Here is a 12,258-nt window from a genome sequence, read left to right as displayed (position 1 = left end):
TGTTTTAAAGTTATATAAATACATCTGAAATTGCAAAAGCTACTTCAATATGTTTTAAAGTTATACAAATACATCTGAAATTGCAAAAGCTACTTCAATATGTTTATAGTTACTGTTATTCTAATATACTACTGAATCTTCTTACATTTGCCTCATTGTAGTTGCAGTAGATTCACCAATCATTTTTTTGAGTCTTCTTCAAGTTTATTGTACTTTTAATTGCAGCTATAATGCAGAAATTAAGTGTGCAACTATTCCTCCATGAGCTTAATTATTTGGTGTCAGATTGGACTCATGATTTTAGTTTTTTCTCTTAATTTACACGCTGATTTTCTTGTGCATTCATGCGTGCATAGTCCATAATTCACATTCTAAACATTATCCATTTTTTTCTCTTCTATCTTTTTCTTGAATGCTAACAGTGGCCCTGGCAAAGCGGAAAAAAAATAGAGCGCAGGAAGATTATTTGCATATACGAAGTTCAAAAGTGATTTGCTTATACTAAATTCCACTTTTACTATTAATGATGCTTTTAAACTAATTTTGTTCTTCGCCTTTCACAGGTTATTTGCATAAAATTGTTTGACGGCAAATATATTATGAACACGAATATGTTTCCTAATTAATCTCCAAACCGAACTATGGCCAATATTGGAAAAAAGCTAAGTATTAATGAGGAGCGTAATTACTTGCTTCAAATAGGATTGATTTTGATGTTTGGATGAGATGAGATTGAAAAAATGAGAAGGCTTATCAAATAAACGATCCTGACAAAGTAAGCATCACATAGTGAAGATAGGCTAGTCCTTGATCTAACGTCAGCGATTCAACATTGATCAACACAAATTAAGGAACGTCAATAAGCTACTAACGAATTTTGTTAAACTTTATTTCTAATTTTTTTTGTTGACATTTTGCTTTAAAAAAAGACGCATGAAATAGCGAAAGAAACTAAAGATTTGTAAATATGAGATGAAATAAAAGAGAAAAAAGAAGATTCACTTGGAAGATCGTATCCCTATGTACCCAAAATTTTATTTAAAATTAAATTTCACATTTGTAACCATTTGCAACCCGTTAAGCAGTGTTGGGATTTAGAATAAAATATTTAACACATTAATTTTTTATTGCAGATGTGTTCGTTATTTTTCCCTAAAAAATTACTTTTATATATTTTGAATATGCATGAAAACTAAAATAAATTACATTCTTAATAGCTTAAAATCTTAAAAGAATACTTCAAGAAATGACAATATAAAAGAATGTGTTTAACTTCGCAAATAATAATAATTTAATAAAATATTATTTTATAAATTTACTAATCTCTTTAATAACTGCGCGAAGCGCCGAAAAATACACTAATATAAACATAAATTAAATACAGATTCATCAACTTTTTAACCTTTCTGACCCCCTTTTCCTTTTGTACAGGAAGCCTCGGCTGAGATATTTTAAATTTGAGCTGGACACAATTAGTTCAATGAACCTGAACGCTATAGCTTTATGCCTTCATCCACGTATGTCATCATAGAGATATCGCAAATTGACTTAGTCAAAATCAGCACACAGCAAAACATTAATGTTATTGGTACACGTGTAGTCAAAGTCAATCTGGTTTCAAAGTCATTAGAACCCATAAAATCCAAGAGCCACCTTACATTTGAGTCCGTGCTTCTTTTATTTTTTATATATATTACGTAGGAATAGGGGAAGGGGATTACAACGTGGGGATTTGAGGCCGTGCTTCACTGGCACAGAATACAGATAAATTTCTTAAGAAGAAAAATAACCGGTCCATTTTATATCTTGTCCACCCTTTAGATTTCCAGTGTTGATGTGAAGAAAAGTGTTAAGCCACATAATAATTGTGGATATAAATAAGTGTGAATTTCAGATAAAATTATTGCTGAAAATTCTTGCGTCTATATATCATCTTTTGTCTTTATATTCAACATCAGTATTTCAGACTTGAATGATGATCCTAATTATGAAACTATCCATCTGTATTTTGGATATTCATCAAATTAATCATGTTAACTAAGTACAAATCATCGTGCAGAACCATAATAACTTATTGTAAGGTAACCAAATCCTTTTTTCTTCTTCTTCAAAATTAAAGACATAGACCATACACACAGTCTGACTATTAGTCTTATAATCAGGATCAACGCCTCTATTTCCTCAGAAAATAAAACCTCCATTATAAAAGTTAACTGCATAATCAGTTGCGTAGGAACAATTAGCAGTAGCAGGTTGATTCTGGATTGACACCTTGCACTTGTCACTTGCCTGCGAATGATCATCTAGGTTCCATAATCCTCCCCATAACCCGTCCATCGGAAAAGTGTCCGTCCATGCATATGATATGTCTGAAGAAGTCGTCACTGGTGGCAAGTCCACAACCGGATCCTGATCCATTATATTCTGACGATAACTGAATGCTACTTCGTTATCATTTTCATCGCTCTTTATGATCACTTCTTCTGCTTGAGGTGAGAATTTAGTAGTGCCATTTTGTTGCAGTTGATTTTTCTGCCTTAGAGTTTTTCTTTTGTCCTGCTTTGCAGAAGCTTTTTCTTTCTTCTTGAAATGTGTCCTCCAGTAATTTTTTATTTCGTTGTCTGTCCTTCCAGGCAAGTAACGGGCTATAGTTGACCATCTGCACATTAACATTGCAAGTAATTAATTAGCAAAGGAGACGACAAAGGCCAATTTAAAGAAGAATTAAATAGCCTAGAAATTGAGTGAGAATTAAGAATTTACTTGTTGCCCCACAAGGCATGCAATTCAATAATAATGCCTTCCTCCTGAGGTGTTATGTGACCTCTTTTAAGTCCAGGCCTCAAGTAGTTCACCCACCTTAGCCTGCAACTCTTCCCAGTCCTCTTCAGTCCTGCATGAACAATACCCAACTTCAAAATGAATACAGGGAAAAAAAACTTAAAATCACATCCAAGCTCAGAGGCAGATTGAATATTTGTATATACTTAATAGATTCAAGGCTTTGAGCTCTTTCAAAATTAATATGGATTCAGAACTTGATATTATTCTACTTCTCGAGGGATTTAACATACAGACTACATATCTATGGTGCTCCATGTGAAAATAATGAGTTCAATCGAACTTGCTCCTGGCATCACTATAAGTCTGTCTCTGCCTTATAAGCTCGTGTTAAATTCGTAAAGAAAGAGAAAGCGAGAGATCAAACAGAATTTTGCCTGGAAATAACGTCTCAAAAGATAAAGAAGTATAGTTAATTTCTTGAGATGCGTTGCAATTTATAATTCATACCTGCACAGCGAGCTACAGAACTCCATCTTCCCTCACCATGCAAGTTAACATACTCAGATAGAAGTTTATCCTCTTCAGGAGTCCAAGGCCCCTTCCTCCATTCTTGTAATTGATCAGAATTAGCTCCCCAACCCATCATTCCAACCATTGTTTATTGAATAAACTTGCTGAGTAACTTTCACTAAATCTTCTTGATTAATTAAGTAGTAATATGCTGTCTCCTGTTTGTATGACAGAATTAGTCACAGGCTAGCTACCATATATATACCCCCATCACCCTGTCAATTTAACGTCTTTTTAATGCATTAATCTGATCTCACTAGCGTTAAAGTAACTCAGTTTCTGCTTCTTTATGATGAAATCATTCCTTCCACCTCATAATATCTGCCATGTGTTATCTCATGTTGCGCCTCGCTTAATTCTGAACCTATTAGTGAGAAACAAGTGTGCCTTGGAAATCTTATTAGAACCGTACCAACAAAGGTAATATAATTAAGGACAAATATTCTTGATAGATATTAGATTAGCACTAGCAATTCCGTAACAGAATTTAAACGCATGCTTAATCATACGTTTAATCAGGATACTTAACTTATATGCACTAACACTGTAAGAAAAATTCACACGATCAATGTGTTTGTTGTAAGAGGTGCTAACATGCATGTTTTGTTTTCCAGCTTATAACAAATGCTTACAAATTTTCATAACCCGACAGCAAGGGCGGATTTGAACACCCTCGGCAAAAAATTACAGTGTATATATAGGATAGATTTTCTGTATTTATGTACATATATTAACTTTTGAACAACGTGAATAAATGCAAAAAGTTAACTCAAGTGGTCCAGGGTGTTCAAAATTATCTCTAGCGTGTTCGATTCCCATCGACAACGTTATTTTTTATATTTAGCTTTTGTTTTTTTCGAACTCCTGAGTGAAAATCTTGAATCCGCCACTCATAGCATAAAAAAAAAAAATCTTCACTTCGGCGTATGAAAATTGAACTCTTTAATCAGAGAATAATGACCTCGGAGTAAGCCGTGAAAATTTTGAACTTAGTGCTTGGTTGTTGGCATGTCCCCTTGAAAATGGCTTATTGACCAATGTTTATGTAACAAATGTTGATGTGCGTAAGCCTCAGCCGTACGCTTTAAACATAATTAAGTAACAAGGCTTAATATTTTAAGCAGAGGAGATCGGAGCTTCTGGGATTCCAATTTGGGTTAATGGCGCATTAGAATAAGTGAAAAGGGACGGGCTAATGAGTCATAGGATAGACACGTGGTCAGCCTTCGAAGTCAAGTAGCATTTCTAGTATTTTAGGGCATTGGTTAATTGGCTTAACTAATTATTTTAAGTAATTAATGCCATATATAGGTAATGATGTGTATTATGCCACTAATTTAAATACCTAAGCTTTTGTAAAAGATTACGATCCAGAGATTGTTGAAGATATCAGTTTGGATTTTAAGAGGAGAAAAGCTTGACTTGATAGTGATATAATGAATGCCGAAACGTTTGTTGGTCTTCACTCTTCACCTCTCCTTTTCACAGTTCCGTTGAATAGCAAATAGTTTTCCTTATTTCCAGATTACTAATTTCATCTTACTTCTACTTGTATTTATCTTTTTGAAATTCTTTTTCGTTGTACAATGTATAAAAGTTAAATGGTTAATATTGTTAATTCCAAATATTGCACTTCGAGTGCATTAGGGATTTTAATACATATACTAATTTGACGTACATTTTGAGTATATATTGTTAGATTTTTCTTTTAAAACTTTAGCCGAGGGTTTATTGAAAGCAACGTCCTCTCTATTTCCACCCTTCCCATACCCCATCATGTGGGACCATACTGAATAATGTTGTTGTTGTATTTCCTTTTAAAACCTTTATATACCATGCAAGCCTTTTTGAGTGATATTATAAGTCCTTTTAATACGTTCGTTACACGTGTGCTTTGGTAGAATATTAAAATGAATAGCTCATTTGTGTTTTGATAAGTAAATAAGATGCCCCAAAGACTCCCCGGAGGGACACGCCTCAGCCTAAGCTGCTACGAAGTAGCATTTTTAGTATATCAAAGGCATTGTTTAATGGTTAAACTCATTATTTTAAGTACATAATGCCATATATAGGTAATGATGTGTATTATGCCACTAATTAAAGACCAAAGCTTTTGTAAAAGATTACGATCCAGCTATTGTTGATAATATCAGTTTGAGTTTAACAGAAAAACTTGATCGATAGTGCGATAACGAAGTTGAGAAGTTGGTGGTGATCGTCTCTCCTATCTTTTTCTCAGTATTCCCTTCACAATCAAACTATTTGAAAGGCATCAAATGTGCGTATAAGTGCAGAATTTTTACCTTTCGATCATTTGTATACTTTCGGAATAATCATTTTTACAACACATAATTCACTTATTTTAAAGCGATGATAATATTTATTATGACTGTATTGTTAAGCAGATTAAATAAGTTGAAAGGCATCAAATGTGCGTATAAGTGCAGAAATTTAACCTTTAGGTCATTTGTATACTTTCTGAATAATTATTTTTACAACACATAATTCAATTATTTTAAAGCAATGATAATATTTTTTATGTTAAGCAGATTAAATCAGTTGATATGACAAAAATATATTTTGTGACTTGAATTTTTTAGGTACGTAATTAAAGTTATAGTGATATAAGCGAAATTAATCCATGTTTAGGTATTCTCTAATATATTGGAGGAAGAGGTCAACCAACGGCCTAGATTTCCGTGGTCCAATTTAAATCATACATGAACCTGTTCAAAGGTTATCACTTACTAGCTGCTGAGTTAAAAGACTTAGGGCTCGTTTGGTACGAGAGATAGGGAATAAATAATTTTGGAATTAAATTTGAAATGAGTTTATCCCACGTTTGGTTGGGATAAAATCACGGTATAACTAATCCCGGGATTGTAGTATTATTTTATCCCTGTGAGGGTGGAATAACTAATCCCTGGATAACTAATCTCAGGATTACTTATCCTGGGATAATTGTTTCCCAACCAAACGACCCCTTAGGCTTTTTGTTAGTAATGTATTTAGCTAGCTTTCGCCCATAGATTCCCAAAAAAAAAAAAAATGAAAAACTTGATTTTGGTGAATTTTTTCAAATTTTGAAAATGTATTTGGCCATAGTTTTTCAAAACATATTTCACTTTTTTTAAAAAAAAAAAAGGAAACATGATTTATACTCATAATTTCTAAAAACTATCATGAATGCCCAACCATACCAACCAAACATACTTTCTAATCCCAAATAATTCCTATGCGTCTTAATTTTGTTGTTGAATTTGGTTTTAGTACTCTTATTTTACTATTTTTATAATTTTCTTGTTGAATGCATCTCAATTTGTGTAATTTGGTTGTTGGATCATATTGTTGTCTACATTTCAATTTGTGCAAATGTGAGACGTCTTTGGATATGGAGACTCAATAATCAGTTATTGGACATTACAAGCAGTGACATAATTTTTGGGATTAAAACAATAATGATTGCTTAGGATATAGCCTCAAGCCTTCATATAATCTTACGTTTTGAAGTGTTCTTGATTAATGAGGGAAACATGGTAGATGAGGATTAGTTTGGTCATAAATAGATGGGCTTCTTTTTTTTAATAAAATACAAATGTTTGGATAATTTTTAAAAAATTGAAAAGGTCAAAACATAGATCTTGGCCCAAAAGCAGCTTTGAGTCATAATATGGGATTTGAAGATTTGTTTTCAAAATCTGTCAAAATTTTATGGCCAAATAAAAATTTGATTAAACATTTTCACTACAAAAAAAGCGGGACGATTTGTAACCGCTGTAAACAGTTAAAATGGCGGTTTTCAACACCGCCACAATACCTGCCGCCATTAATACTATTACAGCGGTTTCAGGTAAACCACCGTAAACTGATGCCAAAACCGCCATAAAATGCACATTAACCGCAGTTATTGTTAGGTGACACTTAATGCTTCTTAAACTGCCAAAAATGCACTTTTTATACTGGCTTATATAATTGTCTAAAGCAATAATTTTGCAGTTTAGACCACCCTAAGCAGTTAACAATTTTGTTGTGTTTGAAAATATGCTCCCAAAATGTATGACCAAAGGAGAGCTTATTAGCCGTGGCTCAATGTTAAGGACTTAGGCTATTTGTTTGTAATTACTTGTTTAAGCTTTAATAAATTACAATATTTTTCTATTTTATTTACATTTTCTTTTAAGTTCTAAGCCGCCCGTATTTCAGCCTTCTTCTAGAGCCTGTTTGGAAAGCCACAGGGGAACTGAAATTGGGTATGGTGCACATTTTGCCATCACGAAAAGGGTACGAAAACAATATTTTCTTCCAAAGGTCCTCTTCTTTTTCTTTATTTCTTTTGATTCAGCTTCTTTGTGGTCCAAATAATAACTTACTATTAAACATTAATTTATTATACGTGTATGGTTGGTTAATAAGGGTATCCCTTTTATCAGTGCATGGCAACTAAGAAGACGACTCTAGCTAATACCAGAATATCATATTCCGTTCGTTGCTTCGCAATGTCAAAAGGGTAAATGAATCTTGACCTGTTGCGAAGTGTTCAAAGCTAATGTATAAACGAGTTTAGCTTCTATGTATCAAGTATCAACGGGGTAAATAATTGTTTACATCATCATCAGGTCGTTAAAGAGTAAATGAAAGTAACTTTATTTAATACTAGTATTGATCGGTATAACCTAAAATAAATCCTAATGAGCAATCTATAACCGTCTAAATCACATTGACAGTATAAAATGCTCACTACATTATCAATTTATGCAACTTAAATCTTATAAATAGAGTTGGTTTTAGTGGTATTACAGCTATAATGACCTATTTCTTTCCTTTATCTTTTCGTTTTCTCTTTAGCTATTCAACATGATTGATATGGGAATATATAGAGCTTGTTTTAGCGTATTACACTCGCTAGGCCTAAGTGTTCCAGAGTACTATCCTCAAAACCAATAATTTGCTTGTGCCAAGTCGCCAAAGGAAGCAGAACGGTCAACCCAATTGGAGTACTGTCTCCGTCCTAAATTAATTGTCATAATTCACTTATCGAAATTAATTTGACTAATTTTTAAAGCTAAATTGATTAGATCACCTCAGTATATTGCAATTAAAATTTATTATTATACGAAAAGTACTACTAGTTGCAATTTTTCTCATATCAATTTAATCAAAAAATCTACATTTTAAAACATTGGTCAAAGTTTACATAGTTTGACTCTCGGAAAGTGAAACATGATAGCTAATTTGGGACGGATGGAATATTAAATAATAAAATGACATGTGTATATTTTTTCAAATTTAATACGTTCAAAATGTTTTTAAAAAAATTGTGGATATACCTCTTTTTTCAACTTTGAAAAAAACATATTCAAATATGCAAAAGTGTTTTGTATCCAAAAAAAATCAATTCAGTACACCTCGAAAATCAAGGCCTTCCCTTACATGGGCTTTGATTAACCGGACCTTGATCCAAGTCCTATCCGTCGAGCCCAAAGTTCACATCATGGACTTGCTCACTGCTATTGGCACTTTGTCTATTTTTTCCTGGTTTTTATTTTGGTCCCTCAAGACAAACAACTTTTTTCGCAGTGCATAAGTTTGTATTTTCGTATTAAAATAGCCCACAAATTATGTCCGTGTCCTTAAAGAACTTATGATTCGCTAGGTATAAATTCGATTTTGAAGGGCAAAACAGACCGGCCCATTTGAAGGATAAAAATTAATGACTAGCCCATTTGACGGCCAATCGTGCAATTTCTTCAACCCAAAATCATGAGTTCTTTTAAACCTTGCGGACAATTCGCACGATTGTCCCTATCTTGGGGTGGTCTTTAATTTTTGTCCCTCAAATCGTTGATTTTTAATTTTTGTCCTTCGGCACTTTAAGTAATAAAAAAGTGGCCGAAAATATCTCTGACATCGAAAAAAAAAAAGATATTCGGATCTATCTCCCAATTTCGTAAGGGAAGGTTTCATAGAAACTATGCCTTGTCCGGCATAGTTCTGTAGGATAACTATGCCTTTGCCCGAGTGGGCATTGTTTCTATAAACTTATGCTGAATAACTTAATTTCTACAGAACTACGCCGGACAAGGCATACTTTCAATGTAACTTTGCCCAAATAGGCATAATTTCATAGAAACCTTGCCTTGCGATTTTTTATTTTTTTTAACTCTGCTAGGGTTTGAACTCAGAATCTCTGATTTTGCAGACCAACGAATAAGGATACTTTGGTCCATGAATTTTCATTAAATGAGAAGTAGGGACAAAAATTAATGACCAGCGATTTGAGCGGCAAAAATTAAAGACCGGTCCATAAGATGGACAATCCGCGCGAAAAAGATACCTTGCAGGTTCGCCAGATATGCCTCTCCAATTGACGATAAATCGCGGGGTTAAGGTACACCGATAAAAAATTTAGTATTTGCAGATGTATTTTAAAATATAGTCATAATCTAAAAGGAGCAGCAAATTAAAGACCTGGTTTTTCAAATTTAGGACATTCTAAAGTTCAAACGGCAAGTTCAATTCAAGCAGATCAAATTTCATGTCACTTTTTTGAAGTTCGAACTCTGCAATTTTATGATAAACCATGAAAAGTAATGTAACGAAAAATTTCTTTGCTATGGTAGTTGAAGTATTTACAATGTTTTGACTTAATATAGGTAGTTGTCTAAATAACCTAAATTAACCCATAAAAAGTATCGAAGTTTAGAAAAATGATTTTGCAGTTTGGTTGGGTAGATGTATCATAATAAATAAAAGAAACAAAATTTTGTTAGTTTGATTTTGCAGTTAAGCAGACTTTATTAGAACAAACAAGCATATAAAAAAGATTTGGACTTAGACATGCTAAATCAGGAAACAGTGTTAGCCAAATCGACCCTTCCCTTTTGACCCAAGCAAATTTTGAGTGTATTATTATAAAATTAATTTATTGATTCAATTTTTCTTTTTAATCCACTTATATTTATCACAACCCACCTATTTAACATCCCTAGGTGATTTTTTTTTTTCCTAGCTGAAATCTTTGACATGCTATTTCAATTCAACTCTATGAAATAATACCTGAATGAAGAGAGAGAGAGAACAACATTGTCAAGGTAAGATATGTTGTTTCATTATACTCTCTCCGTCTCAAATTAGTTGTCCACTTTCTTTTTTTAAAAGTCAAACTATATAAATTTTGATCAAAATTTTGGGATATATTTTTTCACCATATTAATATGAGAAGAATTGCAACTTGTAGTACTTCGCGTATAGTTTTTGAATATCTAAATTATAATTTTAAATATTGAATTGATCTAATTCAATTTAGCCCCGGAGATTAGTCAACTTGACTCTTGAAAAGCGAAACTGGACAACTAATATGGGACGGAGGGAGTATGTACTTACACCAAATAATCACCTCAATCTTAGTTGATAAAAATTAATGAGGATATATATTATTATTTAACCACGGTTAATTGATAAACGTGTATAGAAGATATATATATTGAATTTATTGATTTCGTATAAATATTGGGTATAGATAGATTTTTATCAATTTTGTAATATGTCCGCATGATAGACCTATTAATTACGGGTCTTCTTCAGTCCTTTTTTGACCTTCCTGCTTGTCTTCTTCTTCCATCAATTTTTTGAGTTTCAAGTATTGTTTAAGTAATTAAACACCCTTTAACATGATCTTCCTAAGTTTTCTCGTAAATTTTATAAGTAATATAAATGTATTTTTTGTTATTCAATACCATCTTGTGATAATATGTGTTTTTTCCTTATGTACCACTAAAATGAATAGATTAGGAAAGAACCAAATTTTACTGAAATGATAGCTTGTCATTATTTCAGACTTCTAGGATGCTAAAAATTAAACTAAAAGATAACATAATCTTTTGAAAGATTGAGGGTAGATTGTAACCAAGAAAATATTTGAAGCTTCAAACAATGCCATTGTTATGTTGCTTGTTATTAGATACCTCATATTTTAGAAGACATCTAGAAAAATAAAGATAAACAAACTAATAACTCAATAATTGCTATATTAAATATAGATAGAACAATTAATATTTAGGGAAAAAAACATATTTGGCCCCTCCTCTTCTTTCTTTTCCCACCACCATAGCCGTAAAATACCATTTACTCAAAGTAGCCATACATATTCTAACTTAGAGCCCTGTTTGGATGGGCAAAAAAAAACGAGCTTTATAAAAATTTTAAAATAGTTTATACGCCAAAAAAAAAAAAAAAAAAATTTGTGGCTTATAAGTTGTTTTCAACTTATAAGCTGTTTTAGATAAGCTAAGCCAAACAGGCTCAATTTTTTGGGCTTATTTTAAGCACAAAATGGGCAAAATTTGGTAGTAAACACTAAAAAAGCTGAAAACAACTTATAAGCAACTTATAAGCCAATTCAAACGGGCTCTTAATATATATACACATAGATGAGCAAGAACACATTAAATAAACACCAACAAACTGACAGATATGAAGAGGCAACTCAAAACCAATTATTGGCCCCATAACTCAACATTCATAACCAAATTATCCTATTTAAGCATGAAATCTATCCATCCAAAAACAATTTCTACCTAAAATTCAAAAGAATTGGGCGAAAAACTGCAAAATATAGATTTAACTCTTAACATGAATAAGCGTTTTTTATGACACCAAACGCACTTTCTTCACCCAATTATACACCGAGTATATACTTAATATATAATCATAGGATAATATGTGTATAATAAATTTATACACCGATAATACATATATTATTCAATGAATATATATTAGATGTACACCGACGAGATCATCGGAGCTGTCTTCGGTAAATTCATCCGGTCATTATATGCTCATTATACTACTAAGGCGATACATATACGCCGATTATACATATATTGTACAATGATTACATAAATA

General features: G+C 32.3%; 1 protein-coding gene across 1 annotated transcript; it reads right to left on the bottom strand.

The window, feature by feature from the left end:
* Positions 1 to 2,025: 2,025 nt before the first annotated feature.
* LOC132048350 (MYB-like transcription factor EOBII) lies at positions 2,026 to 3,816 on the bottom strand. The gene is made up of 3 exons (XM_059439258.1): positions 3,292 to 3,816; positions 2,764 to 2,893; positions 2,026 to 2,659 (listed from the first exon to the last, which is right to left on the bottom strand). Exons 1-3 carry the CDS (start codon positions 3,437 to 3,439, stop codon positions 2,182 to 2,184), a joined length of 756 nt encoding a protein of 251 aa, XP_059295241.1. The 5' UTR covers positions 3,440 to 3,816; the 3' UTR covers positions 2,026 to 2,181.
* Between the last annotated feature and the right edge of the window lie 8,442 nt (positions 3,817 to 12,258).

This window comes from Lycium ferocissimum, chromosome 2 (genome assembly GCF_029784015.1).
Source record: "Lycium ferocissimum isolate CSIRO_LF1 chromosome 2, AGI_CSIRO_Lferr_CH_V1, whole genome shotgun sequence".
Taxonomy (NCBI): domain Eukaryota; kingdom Viridiplantae; phylum Streptophyta; class Magnoliopsida; order Solanales; family Solanaceae; genus Lycium; species Lycium ferocissimum.
The sequence above is the reverse complement of the archived record's forward strand: the minus strand, read 5'-3'. Positions and strand labels throughout refer to the sequence as shown.